The following is a 19,602-nucleotide window of genomic DNA, read 5'->3' as shown; positions in this document are numbered from 1 at the left end:
GACAGGAAGTTAGACAAAACCACCGGATCACTTACTTCTGCTTAAAGGGCGCATCATGCAGAATTCTCATTGTTATTACTGAGGTATAATTATCAACTCATTGATGAGTTCATTATTGTGCAGCTGAGCAACTACAATGATGATGATAAATATTATTGGTTTAAATGATCAGTTCTGTGGTTTCGTTCTAACATTTCAGATGATTGACATTTGAACTTCTCAGGTCTTAACTAATCGTCAGAGATCTGCAAACGCAACAAGAAAGCAGAGATTGAATCTGTGACAGATGTGTTGATAAGAAAGTGGATGAAACAGCTGGATCATGGTACAAATGTAGGTTTTTAATGAGAATGAGCGACGACCTCGGAGAGAAACATCTCAGCAGCTTCGTCTTCACATCAATATTTTACAAGTTCTACTGAAACTCGAGGACTCTGTGAACGACTCAATGATTCCAGTTACATTTAATGCTGTTACAAGTTTGTCCAAAAAAAAAAGAAAAAAAAGCTTTAAGAGCACTTTCACAATGACTTTTTCACACCAAGTCCAGACTGGTAGCACCAGGAAGAAGAAGAAGAGGAAGGAGAATAAATAATAAGAAGACATCTGAAGCTCCAAATCCAGAGGACGGTGAAGACAGTTTTTTTTTTTAGTTTTTGAATGAATCTTCAACATGAGGAGAATTAAAAACTCAAATAAAACAACAGCTACTCTGAGAAACATCAAGAAGAACGATGACGGAGACATTTGTACAGGTGCTGCAGGACGTCGTAGTGTTTCCAAGAAGGATCCAATCAGCTGACAGCCGATATGGACGGACAACGGGTTACAAATCCATCAAATAAATACCAAACTGTACATGTCGATGTATAATGCTACTGTACACAACACTGAGGCCTCCAGCTTCATCTCCACCTGCTGCCACTGGTGCAACTGAGTAATTACATTGTACGTAACATCTCCTGGTGTTGCCAGTGGATGTTTGATCCAAATCAGCCTTATATTAGTGCCTTTGACAACCAAACGTTAATCAATACATCCTTGAGTCCTAGTGAATGTTTGAGCCAAATTTGAGGCGAGTCCGTCACAGTGTTACTGAAATATAAACTGGCTTCTACCTCAAACAACTGTCCAATCTCAAACACATGGGAACCAATGAAGGTGTAGCTGAGACATAAAGAGCCTAAGCGGAAGCAGGAAGTAACGGTCAAATGAACGGGAGTCAAAGTTTTATTTCGTGATCCGATTGATTTGCGCCATGAGAAAAAAATCTGACCTCTACCTGTTTATAACATCACGTTTCATGAAGAGAAATCAGCAGTTTGTTGTAAAACTATTATAAAATTCAGAAGAATCCGTAACCAGAAAGTCGCGTAGGTGGCTTCAGGGCCGTTGTATAGGGGAGAAAGGTGATGATAACTCTAGGGGCCCAGCGCCCAGTGGGGCCCATAAAAAACCCAGTAGTCTAATCTTTGTATGACTGATTTATTCTGCATAGGACCCTAATTAATACTCATACAGTAGTAATGCTGCATTAGCATCAAAACAAAGTAAATAAAAAATGATAATACATACGTAGTCTAAGAAAAGTCAGGGGGCAGGGGCCCACTTTAGTATTCTTTCAGGGGGCCCAGAATTCCTAGCAACGGCCCTGAGTGACACCAAAAGCCCAATGCCGACCTTTCCCGTGTCAGTTGGTTTTTGTGGGACACCAGATCTGTAGTCCATAGAGCGTCTTCACACTAAATACATTCTTCTGTTGCCGTTTTACGATAAACTGCTGATTTCTCTTCATGAAACGTGATGTTTTAAACAGGTAGAGGACATATTTGTTTCTCATGGCACAATTCAATCGGATCACGAAATAAAACTTGGACTCCCGTTCACTCACATGGAGACTTTTTCAGAGTTGAGGTCCCATGGTGACGTTACTTCCTGCTTCCGCTTAGGCACTCTATAAAGAGTTGGACCTGGTTTGGACTCGGCACATGAGATCTGTTGACGATGTGAGAAATCACCAGAATGAGCCTTTAAACACAAAGCTAACAGTTTACACAGTGCACTGATGATTCACACGGAGCTGACGATGTGAAGTTTGTCCTGAGGTCACGAGGTCGTTCCACTACAAAGAGTTAATTAGTGTGATTCCTGGCAGGAGGATTACGACATGTCACCGAGTTCAGTTCTACCGCTTTGTGCCAACTAGCAAGTTTACGTTGGCATGCTAACACATTAAAAACAGGATAGCCGCTAAATATCAACATGCTAGCAGTGTTAGTGTGTATGTTAGCATGCTAACATCAGCGCCACAGTGCCTCTCTACAGGCTTACGCGGCTGCACTGCAAAAACTCAAAATCTTACCAAGAATATTTGTCTAATTTTTAGTCTGAATGCCATGTCTAGTCAAAACAAATCTCATTATACTTAAAATAAGACTCATCACATTAAAAAGTAGCTTGTTTTTAGACACTTTTGACTTCTTTCAAGCAGATTTTCACTTGAATTAATCTGATAGTGGTAGCAAGTGATAGCAAGTCTTTCTTTCTTATTACAAGCACAAAAAATTTGCTTTCACTGGCAGATTTTTCTACTTATTTCAAGTGAAAATTTGTTTGAAACAAGTGAAAATGATCTAAAAACAAGTTGATTTTTAGGTGATGAGTCTTATTTTAAGTGGAAAGAGATTAGTTTTGACTAGAAATGAGACATTTCGACAAGAAATAAGACAAATATTCTTGGAAAGATTTTGAGTTTTTGCAGTGTGCTAGCATGGCTGTAGCTACACTCCACGTCTTGTTGTATTTCAAAAGGCAGTTTCTCAGTTTTATCAATTTGTGTATTACAGGAACTGCAGCATCATCTCTGTCTGTGGTTCAGGGATCAAAGAATAATGAGGGAAGAGGTGGAGATAAACTGATCGAGAAAAAAACAAGGGACCCAAGATTGAACCCTGTGGGACGCCGCCACAGCCTGTGGAGGATGAGCTGCACTGCAAAAACTCAATATCTTACCAAGAATATTTGTCTTATTTCTAGTCAAAATGTAATTTCTAGTCAAAACAAATCTCATTCTACTTAAAATAAGACTCATCACATTTTAAAGTAGCTTGTTTTTAGACACTTTTTACTTCTTTCAAGTATATTTTCACTTGAAATAAGTAGAAAAATCTGATAGTGGAGCAAGTTTTTCTTTCTTATTACAAGCATAAAAAACTTGCTTTCACTGGCAGATTTTTCTACTTATTTCCATTGAAAATTTGTTTGATACAAATGAAAATGATCTAAAAACAAGTTGAATTTTAGGTGATGATTCTTGTTTAAAGTGAAAAGAGTTCAGTTTTGACTAGAAATGAGACATTTTGACAAAAAATAAGACAAATATTCTTGGAAAGATTTTGAGTTTTTGCAGTGTGACCACTTAACAGACTCTGGTTGAATTATCTGTGTTGAAACTGAACTCTCCTTTAAAAACAAAGACTTTAAAACCAGCTAGGTGTCCATCTGTCAGCAGGCACGCTGCATTTAAGTCCTGTGGGAAAACCCAACGTCAACCTCAAAACCCAACGTCAACCTCAAAACTCGCTCAGATTTTCCCACAGGACCTGAAGGCAGCAGCTTCTGTTTGGATAACTATTTTCTGAGTCCGACACTTAACACTGCAAAAATTCAAAATCTTACCAAGAATATTTGTCTTATTTCTAGTCAAAATGTCGTTTCTAGTCAAAATAAATCTCATTCTACTTAAAATAAGACTCATCACATTTTAAAAAGTAGCTTGTTTTCAGACACTTTTTACTTTTTTCAAGCAAATTTTCTACTTTAAATGAGTAGAAAAATCTGTTTTTCTTTCTTATTACAAGCACAATTTTCAATTTTCTACTTATTTCAATTGAAAATTAGTTTGAAACAAGTGAAAATGATCTAAAAACAAGTTCATTTGTAGGTGATGAGTCTTATTGTAAGTGGAAAGAGATTAGTTTTGACTAGAAATGAGACATTTTGACAAGAAAGAAGACAAATAAATATTCTTGTAAAGACTTTGAGTTTTTGCAGTGCAGTTAGTGGAGCGAGGAGGACGAAGCCGTCTCTGATTGGTGGAGGCCTGACGGCTGCTGGGCGGAGCTCGAGCCCGATCCCCCGAGGTTTCCTCCGCCGCCGCTCATGAGGCTCATGGGCGCGGGCGGGCGGGGGTTGAGGCGCGGTGGCAGCGGGTTGGAGGGGCGGATGAGGGGCGGCGGCTGCTGCAGCGTGGGCCGCGGCTGCAGGAATCGAGCCTGCTGCTGGAGCGGCGGCGGCTGGCGGTGCAAGGACGGCGTGGCCGGGAGGGACGGCCGCAGGAGGGGGGGGGGCTGGTGGAGCGAGGAGGAGGCGGAGGAGGAGGAGGAGGAGGAGGCGCCGGACGTCACCGCAGTCTGAGCTGATGAAGACGAGGCAGCCGGAGACGCCCCCGAGGAGGTCACCTGACCCTGCAGAGAGGAGAGGGGGCGGGGCCAAAGTTACCTCACATTGTGCACTGCAAAAACCCCAAATCTTTCCAAGAATATTTGTCTTATTTCTTGTCAAAATGTCTCATTTCTAGTCAAAACTAATCTCTTTCCACTTAAAATAAGACTCATCACCTAAAAATTAACTTGTTTTTAGATCATTTTCACTTGAAATAAGTAGAAAAATCTGCCAGTGAAAGCAAGTTTTTTGTGCTTGTAATAAGAAAGAAAAACTTGCTCCATTATCACATTATTTCTAGTGAAAATCTGCTTGAAAGAAGTAAAAAGTGTCTAAAAACAAGCTACTTTGTATTTGATGAGTCTTATTTTAAGTAGAATGAGATTTGTTTTGACTAGAAATAAGACAAATGTTCTTGGTAAGATTTTGAGTTTTTGCAGTGTGTTGTTGTAAATTTAGCTAAATCCTAAATTAAAGGATAATCACAGTTTTTTTTACAATCTGGACTAGGGATGTCACAATTACTTGTTTTCACAATTAATCGTGGTAATAAACGCCACAATTAATTGATCGTAAAGATTCCTAAATACCGTCACTTTCACAAAAAGATGATGTTGGAACCTTATTGGCAGATGTGCGCCAAAATAAAGGTAAATGCTCAGATAACTGGTCCATTTATCTAACATTAACATTGAAATGGTGGGAATTTAAATGTTAGCGTGTCATTTTTAATTTTAAAAAAAGCAAAACAAAACAAAAAATGATTAAAATAAATGCAAACATTTGGTATAAATGACAATTTATGACCTGAATATTTCAAACGCTTCCCCTGTGGATTAAGAATTGGTCATATATTAAAAGATACTTGAAATATTTTGTGTAAACAACAAGTAATGTAATTATATTTTGACTATATTTGATGTTACACATTCATAGTGTTTTGAAATTAATTAATGCGTTATAATCGTGATAATCGTAACACCGTGATTATTTCTCTGACAATAATCGTACCAAGAAAAGGTATAATTATGACATCCTTAATCTGGACCTTATTTCTAGCATAAAATCCGATCATTTCCTCCCCCAGATAACTTTGGTGTCATTACAAGTGGTTGTGATGAAATGAGCTCCAGCCGAGAGGCGCGTATATCCGTATAATGGAGTCTACAGGGCAGCAGAATGCAGCCTCTAAATAACACATTATCTGCAGAGAAACTCCTTCATTTCACCAATATTTAGTTGTGATAGGCTAGTGCTATTCCCCTCTGAGTCCGGGGTTAGCTGTTATCAACATCCGGGGTCTGTAGGTTGACCTACTGACCTCTGACCTGGATGATGTCATCTCTGAGCGCCGCGCGGCTCATTCTGATAATAATCATTCTGCTTCGGCATTCGGGTCCATTTTTATCTCAACTAGCCGGAGCTTTAGTGAGTCCAGGTTGAGGAGAGGAAGCGGAGAGGAATCCGGGGTCTGTAGGTCAACCTACAGACCCCGGATGTTGATAACAGCTAACCCCGGACTCAGAGGGGAATAGCACTAGCCTATCAGAACTAAATATTGGTGAAATGAAGGAGTTTCTCTGCAGATAATGTGTTATTTAGAGGCTGCATTCTGCTGCCCTGTAGACTCCATTATATTATATATATTATTTCGTTGGAACGACTTGTGGGACAAGGAGCATGAGCAAGCAAAACTGTAAAATTCGAAGGTGCAGGACAACATTCGGTCAATCATCACTGTCAATACAGCATTTTACTAATGTTTAATGTATTTAATCTGTGCAATTTCTTGATCTAAATTTTGTAGCTGTGTTTATTTATTCATGATACCTATTCACTGTGTTATTCAGTGTATTTGTATTATTGCACTTATTGTATTCAGTGTCTTTTATCCTTCTTTAGCCTGACCACCAGGGACAAAGACTGACCATTAGCTGTGAAGCAAGACGTCTTGTATGCATCGCATTTTTCATTCTTTGTGGCAATGTTGTATGTATCGTCCCTGCTAAATAAACATTAAAATAAAATAAAAAATGACACCAAAGTTATCTGGGGGAGGAAATAATCGGATTTTATGATAGAAATAAGGTCCAGAATGTAAAAAAAAAAACGGTAATCATCCTTTAACACATCAGTGACCTCATCACACAACGAGCTGCTGAAAGGAGATAAATAAACGTCTGTCTCACCTCTTCGTCTTCCTCGTCGGTGCTCTTCCCTGACGGAGTGGTGCAGCTGTTCTTCCCCTCCTCTCCAGAGGTGGCGCTGTCCCCGTTGGGGGCTCGAGTCCCCTGCTCGGCCTCCCACTCCTGCAGCACCTCCTCCAGGTTGAACCGCCGCCGGTAGTTCACGAAGAAGTTCTTCACCTGGCCCACCGTCTTGTTGCCTATCACGTCGGCGATGGCCTGGAAGTCCTTCCCGTACTTCCTGACTCCTGGTGAGGAAACCACAAGGTCGTTCACGGTTTCATTTAATCAATGATCATCACCTCTTTAAATTCATCTAACACTAATGTGCTTCAAATTCAGAGAACATCTTCATCAGTTCACCTCCCAACACAACAGGAAGTCTTTCTATTACTACTATTTATTAGGGCTGGGACGATATGCTTTTCTCCCGATTCGATTCTTCTACGATTTTTTGGATGGCGATTCGATTTAAATTGTGATTCTACGATATTGCCGATTCTCTCTATGATTTTTAGTCTTTAGCATTTTTAACATTTATCTGCACACATATACTGTAGGAGCCTATAAATTAACATACTCCATTATAAAGTGAACTTAAACCCTTTTCAAAACCTGGACTCTCTGGATGTAAAAAAGGCGAACAAATGCACATTGCACAATATTTAAAAAAAATTCCCCCCAAAATTTCAGATTTTTGGAAAAAAAAATCGATTTAAAAATCGTCAAAAAATATATCGTGTTTGGTGTGAACGCCCCGTAAAGGCTAATGCTAAGCTAACATGATGAATTGTAATAAACCAAACAAACTCAGCTTATTGTCAAACAGGAAGCTGTCTGCACAACTTCTAAAGTCAAGAAGAACAGCCCAGAAACAGTTCAAACGTCAAACTGAAGTTGTCGTTTTCTGAAATTGTAGCACGTGTGTGGGTCTTTGTGTGTGTCATTAAGCTGTAATAGTGCACTGAGCCTTCAGGGTTGCCGTAGCTTTCAGATCCATGCACCTCCCGAGACTTTTCCCCCGTTGTGAATTCAAACAGTGACGTTACCTTGAACGGCCAGGAGCTGCTCGTCCGTGGTCCAGCGGGCGTTCACCTTCTGGTTACACTGCAGACACACAACATCGGTTTGTATCCACTTGACAACTGTCCTCCTACTGTTTAAACCAGCTTTGTGTCTTTCACTGTGAAGGACGAGGATCAGGTGTGTGGTGTTTGTACCTCCGGCAGCCGGAACTCCTCGACCCCCGACTCCAACATGTGCTTCAGTCCACTGTTCATCTGTTTGGCGTTCTGGACCTGGCAACAAACAGACGGATTCACTCAGCTGGAGACTCAGAGCTGTGCACTGCAAAAACTAAATCTTAACAAGAATATTTGTCTTATTTCTAGTCAAAACAAATCTCATTCTACTTAAAATAAGACTCATCATATTAAAAAGCAGCTTGTTTTTAGACACTTTTTACTTCTTTCAAGCAGATTTTCACTTGAAATAAGTAGAAAAATCTGACAGTGGAGCAAGTTTTTCTTTCACTGGCAGATTTTTCTACTTATTTCAAGTGAAAATTAGTTTGAAACAAATGAAAATTATCTAAAAACAAGTTAATTTTTAGGTGATGAGTCTTATTTTAAGTGGAAAGAGATTAGTTTTGACTAGAAATGAGACATTTTGACAAGAAATAAGACAAATATTCTTGGAAAGATTTTGAGCTTTTGCAGTGTGTTGCCTATGCAGCTGTCGCCACCAGGTGGCAGCAGAGCCCCGACATCAGGCAGGACAACTTCTTTTTTTTGTTTTTTTTCCTACTTTTTTTTGCTTGGAAAAGGCATTTGCAAACAAAAGACCAAATTAGTATTTTCCATTTGTTTTTCTTTCCTGCATATGGGTGAACAACAACAAGAGTCTGCAAAAGTCTGTTTGCGAGGTAAAGGACAGTCCTCTGGCGCTTCATGAGCCTCCAGTAGGGATGTCACAATTACTTGTTTTCACAATTAAAGGGATAGTAGCATTTTTTTAAAGTGGGGTTGTATGATCTCCAAATAGCCCCTAAGTACTTTAATTGCAGTAGAAGACTCTCTACACTCCTCCCGTTAGCAACGCCAGCCCATAATAGCCCTGCCCAGAGATTTACAACATACAGTGTTGTGAACAGACCCAAAGAAACGGCCTATTTTCACGGCCTAAAAAAGGTTTTACCTTAGTTAGCTCCAAATAAAAACTGTGTTTTTCCTGCACTTTGAAGGACTGGAAAAAATTATATTATAGCGAACAATGGAACTGTGTATTTTTTTTTCAGGTAAAACCTCTTTTAGGCCGTGAAAATAGGCCGTTTCTTTGGGTCTGTTCACAACACTGTATGTTGTAAATCTCTGGGCAGGGCTATTATGGGCTGGCGTTGCTAACGGGAGGAGTGTAGAGAGTCTTCTACTGCAATTAAAGTACTTAGGGGCTATTTGGAGATCATACAACCACACTTTAAAAAAATGCTACTATCCCTTTAAAGCTCCACTTGAATCATTTCCATTCTGCTGGTGAAGGTTTGGTGGTCTGTTGTGATGGTGCTGTGTTGAGGAGGAGGAGGAGGAGGAAGAGGAGGATGTCTCACCTGTCTCTTGAGCGACACCAGCTCCATGTCCAGCTGGCGCAGCAGCGTGTTGGCGGCGGCGGCGCTGCAGGACACGGCCACCACGTCCTCCTGGGTCAGGAACATGCCTTTGGGGGGGCGGCAGCGGGAACGCTGGTGGTGCCGGTGCTGCAGCGTCTGGTGCTCCCGCCGGCCCAGGGCCACCTTAGAGCCCGGCACCGGGGGCTCCACCTGGGTCTGACAGGAGGAAGTATATAGTGTTCATTAGTTTTTATTTTTATTGAGTTTTTCAGTTTGCTTTTTTATTTCAGTTCAGTTTCAGTTAGTTCAACAAGATAGTTATTACACAGTAACCAGATAGTTATTACATAGTAACCAGATAGTTATTACATAGTAACCAGATAGTTATTACACTTAAACTTAAACTTCTTTTTTATTTGAATATATTTGCATTTTCTTTATTTCTTGAAAAGGCTTGGGCAATGAGATGAAGAGCGATGTATAGTTGAGTACTGAAAGTAATCTGAAATTGTTTATTTATGTCACACCTGTGTGGCAAGTAACACCAACAGGAAGGACTGTCTAGTTTTTTTTTTTTTTTTTTTGTATTTGTTATTGTGTCTTGTAATCCCATATGGGATGGGCCACAGTGGTGGCATGACACGAAAATAAAATATTCATTCATTCATTCATTCATATTACATAGTAACCAGATAGTTATAGTGATTCATTTAATGAATCCTGTCCCTTAATACATTGCTGAAGCCCTGTGACGGCAGCACTAAGAACTGATTATATTAGAGCACTAACGACCTTGTGCCACCGCAAACGTGTGTTATGGCCTCACAGATGTATATTTATTCATGTGAATTGAATGTGTCTTTGGTCTTTTGGTGCCATCGCAAATGTGTGTTATTGTCTTACGTGCCTTAAGTGATGAATCAGTTTTATTTAGTTTTTATTGTTGAGGAATTGACAAGTTTTTATTTAGTGTTTGTTAGTTGTAGGTAGGGTTGCAAAATTCCAGGAATTTTCAAAGTTGGAAACTTTCCATGGGAATTAACGGGAATATGTGGGAATAAACTGGAAAAAATATGAAATTTACAAAATTGAAGGTTGGCCCTTAACAGGGAACTTAAATATAGTTGGGGAAAATATATTGTAGCATAATCTTGGCTAAAACAACCAGATTTAATCCAATATAGTAAGTAATATTTTATTCACCATTCATGTTTTTGTTGTTCAGTAAAATAACTGATTGTTCATACAAGAATTAAAACTTGATAAAGTTCTACTCACAAATAAATCTGTTGAAATGTTCTTTAATTGTATTATTGTGCATGGATGTCTGCGTATGACAAAACTAAATATTTACATTTATGTTTGGATATGATACAGTTTGTTTAGATTAATTACCCCCAATTTCCAGTTAATTCCCATAAATTCCCAATAATTCCCATGGAAAGCTAGTTTTAGTTCTAGTGAACTCTAATAACCTGACGCCGATGGCAACAGCAGCTCAGGGGTCAGGGGTCACGTACCTCCTTCTTAGCTTCCTTGTTGGGGTCGTAGTCGCTGTCGTTGGCCTCGATGGGATTGGCTTCCTCCATCTCCTCGTCGCTACGGCAACAACAACATCCACAACAACAAACGACAGTGATTAACCTGGTTTCAGACTGGACTCCGTGGAACAAATGACCACTGTTTTTGGTCTTGGATAATAACATTGCATGCTTTAAGAAGAAGGAAGGATCAATCTGTCTGGTTGAACTACTGCTGCTTGAGTATGAAGAGGGGCCACAGTAGTTGCGTTTCCATCCACCTTTTTTTATTCGCATTTTCACAAATTGCGAATAAATACTTGAATGGAAACGCCAGAAATTCGAATAAAGGCAGTAAATGCGCATAAAAGTTTATACGCTTGGAGGGGAGATGGATTTGTCAGCGTATCGATTAAAGGAAATGTGACTTTTTGTTATGGAAACAGATGATGTGAATTGAGGCAGAGTTGCACATGGAGGAGAGGAGCGGAACCAAAACAGAGGAAAAGCGAGCGGACTGTCACAGTTCCCGACTGTCTTTCTGTGTAAATATCTCATGTTACAACATGAAAACCTGCAGCTTATATTCAAGTGCGGCCTATATATGTATTTTCTTTTAAAATGTAGCTGGTGCGGATTATACAGGGTTTATACAGGAATCCTGAAGTTAATTTTAACACCTTTTTAAGACTTTTTCAAGACCTTCTCAATATTTTTCAACACCTCACCACCACTTCAAGCTGTAACCATTTACATCAGTGACACTTTTAACTCAACAGTTTTAGTTTTTGTGATAAAGACTATAGACCACTAGCCTGGCTCTCGCCAGACCCTTGTAGTTCCGCAAAGCTACGCCAGAGGCGCTACGCTCAGCTTCGCACAAGGGTCTGGACTCGAGGCCAATGCAAACTTCTTCCCCGGAGCAAAAAATAATGAACCAATCAGGATCACCGGGCGGGACTTTCTGAGGTGTGACGTAGCGCTGAAGCGACTGTTTGAGTCAAACAACAATGGCGGCTCGCAGTGAGTGGCTGAAGTAGCACGTCAACAAGATAACGGACAAGTGGTTTATCCAATCACATACAAGATTTTTTTACAAGGCCCCGCCTTCTGAAATGAATCGCCTATGGAGCAGTCCCAGACCCTTGTGTGGAGCTCAGCATAGCTTTGCGGAACTACAAGGGTCTGACGAGAGCCAGGCTAATAGACCACTATGATACAACAGAATTAAAAAAAGGCTGGGATAATAAATCAAAGGCAAAGTTTATAAAAAAAAACATTGCTCAACTCTCAAAAAAACAAAAACAACAATCTTCTTTTCTTTTTCATGAACCGGTTCATCTTTGTTTTTTAATAAAACAAATCAATTCACACACTTCTGCAATGTTTTTAGGACTCAAACTCTTGGACAGCTAATTCAGAAAAAATACCTTCAATATGTAAGACTTTATAAAGTCATGAAAAGACTTTTTAATACTTTTTAAGGGTCTTCATTTTCCCAAAATTGATTTATCACCTTTTAATACTTTTCAAGACCCCGCAGATACCCTGATATACAGGTGCGTCTATAGTCCGGAAAGTAGGTAAATTGTCCATGATGTTGAGTGTCAGCTGAGTGTCAACTGTTGGATACATTCACTCTCTCCCAATAATCGCAAAACAATAATGAATGGAAACGGTCATAAATTCGCATTTGCTTTTTGCGCATTTTCACAAAAATCCGCTCTTAAATCCGATACGACTTGGATGGAAACCCAGCTACTGTCGGCTGCAGCGCCTTTCTTTGTTTTTGTCTTTTGAGCGAGTGTCTTTGTGTTGTTGTGTTCTCGTAGTCTAGAGTGTCTATGTCAGTGTATTTTGAATTGTGTTGTGAGATTGTTTCTTTGTCTTGTGTTGAGATGTTTGTGTGTGTGTATGTAATGTATTTTAATGGGTGTGAATATGTATGTCAATGTATTAATGAAAGTATGTATTGTATTATAATTTCAGTGATCAAGACCCCAGGGAGAGTAGCAGCTACTGGGAGTCTTTAATAAAGATAAACTCCTGACGTGGCGTGTGTGTCTGGTACCTGTCGTCATGGTTACTCCGGCTGGCCAGCTTCCGGGCCTGCCGGTCCATCAGGCTGGTTCTGGACCGGGTCTTCTTCCACGAGTAGTAGTACTTCACCAGGCTGGAGATGGACTTGTCCGGTAACTGAACATGGCACGGTGAGAAAAAAAATCAACACTTTTTGTAGAAACGAGAGTTAAAGACACGTGTTGCAATAACTAATAATCCTTCAAAATAAAAGCCTTTCATTTACAGGCCGTTAATAACAGGATAATGTCAAGAAATAGCCAAGAAATAACAATTAATTGCGTAATAATGTCAACAAATAGCCTAGAAATAACGTTCAGTGTCATTGTAATGTCATATTTTTCATAAAGGCAAAAGATTACACGTGATTTTCACCCTTTGAATTTTTTGGGAAAGGCCAGAATAGAATGTTTCCCCACCGAGTCCTTGAAATCAAAATGTATTTCTTGGCTACATTTCTCAACATTACTATGAAATTGATCATTATTGCGAAGCTATTTCTAGACATTATGATGTAATTAATTGTTATTTCTTGGCTATTTCTTGACATTATTACGCAATTAATTGTTATTTCTTGGCTATTTCTTGACATTATCATGTAATAATTGTTATTTCTAGGCTATTTCTTGACATTATCATGTAATAATTGTTATTTCTAGGCTATTTCTTGACATTATCATGTAATAATTGTTATTTCTAGGCTATTTCTTGACATTATTACGCAATTCATTGTTATTTCTAGGCTATTTCTTGACATTTTCATGTAATAATTGTTATTTCTAGGCTATTTCTTGACATTATCATGTAATAATTGTTATTTCTAGGCTATTTCTTGACATTATTACGCAATTCAATGTTATTTCTTGACATTATCACGTAATTAACGGCCTGTAAATTAAAGGGTTACCAAAGTCTTCAGTGTCTTAGGAATGTCAAAGCTGAGAAGAATAAAAAGCTCAATGTACTGAAGTTTCACAGTAAAGTATCAGGGTACAAGTAGTCAGTCAGAGTGTTTGTGTGTAGTACTGTGTGTAGTATTGTGTAGTACTGTGTAGTACTGTGTAGTACTAGTACCATCTGCTGGATGCGGTGGAAGCTCTTCCCGTGGAAGCTGAAGGCCTGTTCAAACAGAACCTTGTCCTCCACCGTCCACTCGTCGGGGAACGGGGTGAAGTTGGGCAGATCGGCCAGAGACTTCTCGATGTTGTGTTTGTGCCAGAAGAGCATCCCTAGAGCCTGCACACACACACACACACACACACACACACACACACACAAACCTTTAAAAACCTGCAGGTAAGTTAATTAGCGATTGTCTTTTCCCCCGGGATGACGACGGAGGTTGGCCGGCTGACCAGCTCTCTGGACGGGTGGTGTCTCTGTGTCGAGCCGTTGATCTTAATTGTTTGAATTAAATAAACATAATCTAAAGACATTTTAAAAAATTATTTATTTTTGGAAGTTTTTTTGGATTTTTTTGACTGTAGGCAACATTGTACCATTACGGTTCATCATCTACTGTATTAGAAACACCGACCAGTCTCTGTAGACTTTCACCTTCACTGGCCTCATCCTCATCTTCCTCATCATCATCATAATAGCCTGATGTTTACTTTACTGCATCCAAAATCACATTTATTAAGGATAAAAAACTAAATTATGATGAATTATATGTTTCTGAACATTATATTTACACCTAAACACACACTACCATAGTCTCATAATGCAATATTGATTCCATAATGGTCCACTGTCGCCTCAAGGCAACACTGCAATTTTCTATAATGGTACGTTGTTGCTTTGGGGCAACAGGTGCATTTTAACAAGTTTCCATTATTTAATAAGTAAATAAATTGCATGGAACTATTAAAAATTAAACTTTACTAATCTATTAGTGTAAATATATTTTTTTCCAGATGAAAAAGGGCCAGGAAGGAAGAAACCTGTTTCCTTTGAAAAAGTCTGCAAAAAAAGGGTTTCAGTGGCTTCTTGAAAGTCATGTGATAAATTAAAGCATTGTTATTGGTTCTCTAAGGTCTCCTCTCTTTTTTAGAGTATTACAGCATTAAATGGGATGAACTGTGGAGATGTGACAGGCCAAAAAGTGGTATGTTGGTATGTTGGTACCATAGAGCAGTGGCTCTCAACGTGGGGTCCGGGGACCCCCAGGGGTCCTTGAGAGGGTTCAAGGGGGTCCCCAACTTTTTCTTGAAATTCTACCACTTTTTTAAATTTTTTATTTAGAAATTATTATTATTGTTGGTTTTTTTGAGAATTTTACCACTTTTTTTGGAGAAAATCTTTACTTTTTTTTCTTTTTTTTTCAAAACTTTTTTTGGAGAATTTTTTTAACCACTTCTTCCTACAAATGTTTAAACGTTTTTGGAGATTTTGTACCACTTTTTTCCAGAAATGTCTCTATAATATTTCCAAAAATTCACGCCATTGGCCCTCATTTGAATGTCCAAAATTGAAAATTTTGTCCATTGGGGGTCCGTGGTCTAATTTGTGTCAATTTAGGGTCCTTGATGTAAAAAAGGTTGAGAACCACTACCATAGAGGATTTTTTAAAAATGGCGGCGTCAATTCAAGACTTGGCGGCTCTCACCTGCTCCACGTTGTAGCCGTGCTTCTCCTTGGCGATGGCGATGTACTCGTCCACTGTGGAGGGAAACACACCACAGCGTCAGACCGGACCGACCGTCGTCATGACAACCTGAGGACGGGGACGGGGTTGGACTTACGTTTGGAGTCGACGATGCTGTGGTACGGAGACCAGACCAGCATCCCGCCGCTGTCCTTGTCCGTGTACTTGGTGTTGCCTAGGGCGACCACAAACACACCACGGGTCAGTGAGAGAAGCTGCTGCTGCTGCTGCTGTGCATTATGGGAAATGTAGGATCTGAACATTTTCATTTTTACTTCTATTTATTTTCTCGGTTAAATCTCCGTCCTGGTCTTAAGTTTTAATAATTATCAGCCTGGTTTTATTGATTTCTGATCACTGTAATTGATACATCGATCATTTTTTCAATAAACACATGATTTTGACATAGGCTACAGCTCTGGAAAAAAATAAGAGTCCACTTTCACAAATGTCTGTTAAAAGCATCTCTACTAGGGATGTCACGATTACTTGTTTTCACAATTAATCGTGGTATTAAACGCCACAATTAATTAATCGTAAAGATTCTTAAATACCGTCACTTTCCAAAAAAGATGATGTTGGAAACACAGAAGCAGATGTGCACAAAAGTGAAGGTAAATGTAAGAAATACTGGTCAATTTACCAACGTAACACACGATTGGTTGGACTTTAAATGTTAGCGTCTTATTTGTGATAAAAAACAAACAATGATAAACATAAACATTTGATGACTTGAATATTCAAAACACTTCCCCTGCAGGATTAATAATTGGTTAATGGTTATATATTAATAGTAGAGACTTAAAATAGTAATGTAATTATATTTTGACTGTATTTGATTTTACACATTCATAGTGTTGTGAAATTAATGAATGCATTATAATCATGATAATCCTAACACCGTGATTACTTCTCTGACAATAATTGTACAAAGAAAATCTATAATCGTGACATCCCTACTCTCTACATGTATGACAGTCATTCTTGTCTTTTCTTTTTTAACTCATTCTCCTCAATGAGACTCTGATGAGGTCGTCACCTGCTGAGGTTGTCACCTGAACCACATCTGGTTTTATATAAAAACCACAGCTGGATCAAACATTGACATTATCCCACTAAAACTGATTTATAAACTCTTCCTGAGTTCAAATATTCTTGCTGTGTTGTTTAGGAATACATATGAACATGTTTTCTTTGCATTATTATTATTATTATTCAAGGTCTAAAAAGACTTGATATTGTTGTTATTCCTATAAATAGTAAAACCAGAGAAACTGATCATGTTGGGAGTGGTCTCTTCATTTTTTTTCCAGAGCTGTATGTATATAAATATAGTCTGATGATATGAAATTATATATTTTATATTGTTTATGGTCTGTTTACACTGTAGGCTCCTCTGTGGCCTATAAACCTACATTACAATGTGTTTTAAAACATTATTATTACATGTCAATATGCTGATTAAACGTGCTGATGTTACAGTTTAGTGTTATAATCGAATCACAAATGTGTCACGTGGCTTCAACATGTGATTTATTATATAAATCTGATGCCGATTAAAGGGATGCGTCATTGTTGTTGCATCACCTTAGTTTCCCTCTGTTCAGCTCTGATTTTATTTTACTGTCTCAGGTGAGTTAGAACCTGTTGACAGGTGAGACCCAGTAAAGTGTCGTTACACCGTTTGTCCAGCAGGAGGAAAAAACATTCAACACAAACACTGAAGACTGTTGGTTTAAAGACAAACTGACTGAACTCCTGGAGGAAAAACTGGTTTTAAATATCAGAGAAGCAGCTGCTTGAAGTTTTAGATCCTATCTATCTATCTATCTATCTATCTATCTATCTATCTATCTATCTATCTATCTATCTATCTATCTATCTATCTATCTATCTATCTATCTATCTATCTATCTATCTATCTACTATCTATCTATCTATCTATCTATCTATCTATCTATCTATCTATCTATCTATCTACTAGTAACATGAACAGAGCAACAAATAAACTAAGTGGGTATTATTTACCGACTTAGTTTATTTGTTGCTCTGTTCATGTTACTTTCAGTTTGTCTTTGTATGTATGAAAGTGTTTGTATATGTTTTTACACGTATATGACTATATAGAGAGATAAAGATTAGTAATCATATGTTAGAATAAATCTATATGTATAGAAATATAATACAGTTTTTCTCAATCGCTTTGGTGCTTTTCTCACATCACTCTTAACATTTGCACAACAGTTAGTGCATTTCTCAGAACAATTATTTCAAACTGCAAAACCTAGTGGATGACCTGCAAAAGCGCGTCACTTGCTCAAAATGGATAGTCCATCCCCCAAAAGCAAGTACTCATGTCAATGAAACTGTCAGTGTCGTCAAAATGAGAAGTCCTGACACCATCGTTTATGAACAAGATAGTCAAATGGCTTTGTCATGTTTTCATTAGGACACTTTATTCTCTAAGTGTTTTCCAATGCAAAAAGTGATGATACTACCTGAAAATGCTCAAGACAGCACTATACACTACTTGTAGCCATGTGAAAACTACAGTAAAGTTACACATTACTGTATTTAGTGGAGATACTGAATATGTATGTTTCACATTTCTACTACACTCTTTGCAATTTTGATTTGTTCACAGCGTTGTGCAAAGGAAAAATACACTACAGTCATCTACAACAAACATAAGAAACACTCTTTGGGTACAACTTTACGTAAACAATGTTGCAGTACATATAGTAACTGAACCTACAGAGTACTGTAAATCATTCCTGCACATCCAGACGTTCCAGTCACATTTTCATCTACATCACTCTGTCAATTGTAGCGATGGAAACAGATTCAATATTCCCAGTAATGTCATCCTTACATTGTATCTCTTTCAACCTTATGCCATTGTTTGTAATCACCATTGCACAAATGTCTTGTTCTTGTAGCAGAGTAAAAAGGGCTCAGTCTCTTCCACCTCTGTGAGGTTGTCTTGTAATCCTATGTGACGCAGACTAAAATTACAGTAATGTACAGTACATGTACTGCATCAACCATTATTACTGTAGTGTACAATGCTGTAAAAGTGCTTCCTACTTGTAAAATGCTGTAGTACAGTACCGTACTGTAAAGATGGGAAATCTTTACTGTGGTTGCTGTAATACATTACAATACAGTCAATCTGTTCTCTAGTGAAGCTGTAAGTCTAAATGTAAATGTAAAAAAGTTCTTGTCCCACTGTATCTTACAGTAATGCCTGACACAATGACAGCAGTGCAGATTGTTTAGTGCTGAATTACTGTCCAATACCATACATACCTGTTGTTCCTTACTGTAAATGTTTGAATAATTGAATTCACAGCTTCTCCCAACATTTAAAATTAGTTTGACAGATTTTGAAAACTAGTTCAACAATTTTGTATGTAATGACTCAAGCAATGAAATGAGGACTATTAGTTTTATAGGGAAAGACCATTCAGCGTTCAAAAGTATAGTTCATTTTGACTGACATGACATAAACAAATGATAATGTTGTAAAACAGCAGAGAATTGTATGAGAGCAACTGATACATGTCCAAAAGCATTTGCAATTTGTTCAGAGGAAGGAGAAACTGCTACTATGATGTGGACAAATGACTACATGTTGTGGAGGTTGAACTAATAGTTATGAGAACTTTCATTCTGATCTGAGAATAGCACCAAAGCGACTGAGAAAAACTGTAATATATTAGAATAAATCCAGTTAAATAACTCATAAATTAACTTACTTATTTTATTTTTTTTGTTCATATGTTGTCTTTGCAAAGTTTTTATTTGTTATGTCTGTCCATTTCTGTATTATGTTTTATTTCTTTTAACATGTCTGAAATAAACTAAACTAAACTAAACTAAAATCTATCTATCTTATCAATACAGTGACATTCAGACTGATCGATTAGGAAACAGTCTGGTCCAATAATCTCCATAGAAACATTGGAAATAGTAAATATATTTCACAGAACTGACGTGTTGTTGATGAGTTGTTGATGTTGTTTTGATGAATGTTCCTGTCACTTCATGATGGACCGTTACACACAAACTCACATTACACATTACTGTAATCTTCTTTAAGTGAAATTAATTAATACCTGA

General features: G+C 38.2%; 1 protein-coding gene across 1 annotated transcript in view; it reads right to left on the bottom strand.

Annotated features, from left to right (window-relative positions):
* Positions 1-332: 332 nt before the first annotated feature.
* rcor3 (REST corepressor 3) overlaps positions 333-19,602 on the bottom strand; it is a 21,091-nt gene continuing 1,821 nt past the window's right edge. Inside the window, exons 3-13 of the mRNA XM_085787694.1 lie at positions 15,578-15,655; positions 15,442-15,494; positions 13,908-14,069; positions 12,826-12,950; positions 10,755-10,833; positions 9,235-9,450; positions 7,850-7,927; positions 7,679-7,736; positions 6,633-6,877; positions 3,416-4,466; positions 333-2,990 (exon numbers count right to left, since the gene is read on the bottom strand). Coding sequence (XP_085643820.1) covers positions 4,059-4,466; positions 6,633-6,877; positions 7,679-7,736; positions 7,850-7,927; positions 9,235-9,450; positions 10,755-10,833; positions 12,826-12,950; positions 13,908-14,069; positions 15,442-15,494; positions 15,578-15,655 — 1,502 coding nt within the window. The 3' untranslated portion in view covers positions 333-2,990; positions 3,416-4,058. The remainder of the gene's footprint in view (positions 2,991-3,415; positions 4,467-6,632; positions 6,878-7,678; positions 7,737-7,849; positions 7,928-9,234; positions 9,451-10,754; positions 10,834-12,825; positions 12,951-13,907; positions 14,070-15,441; positions 15,495-15,577; positions 15,656-19,602) is intronic.

The sequence above is a fragment of the Trachurus japonicus genome, chromosome 1 (genome assembly GCF_045865225.1).
Source record: "Trachurus japonicus isolate A0001 chromosome 1, Traja_1.0".
Taxonomy (NCBI): Eukaryota; Metazoa; Chordata; class Actinopteri; order Carangiformes; family Carangidae; genus Trachurus; species Trachurus japonicus.
This window is presented reverse-complemented; position numbering and strand designations above follow the sequence as displayed.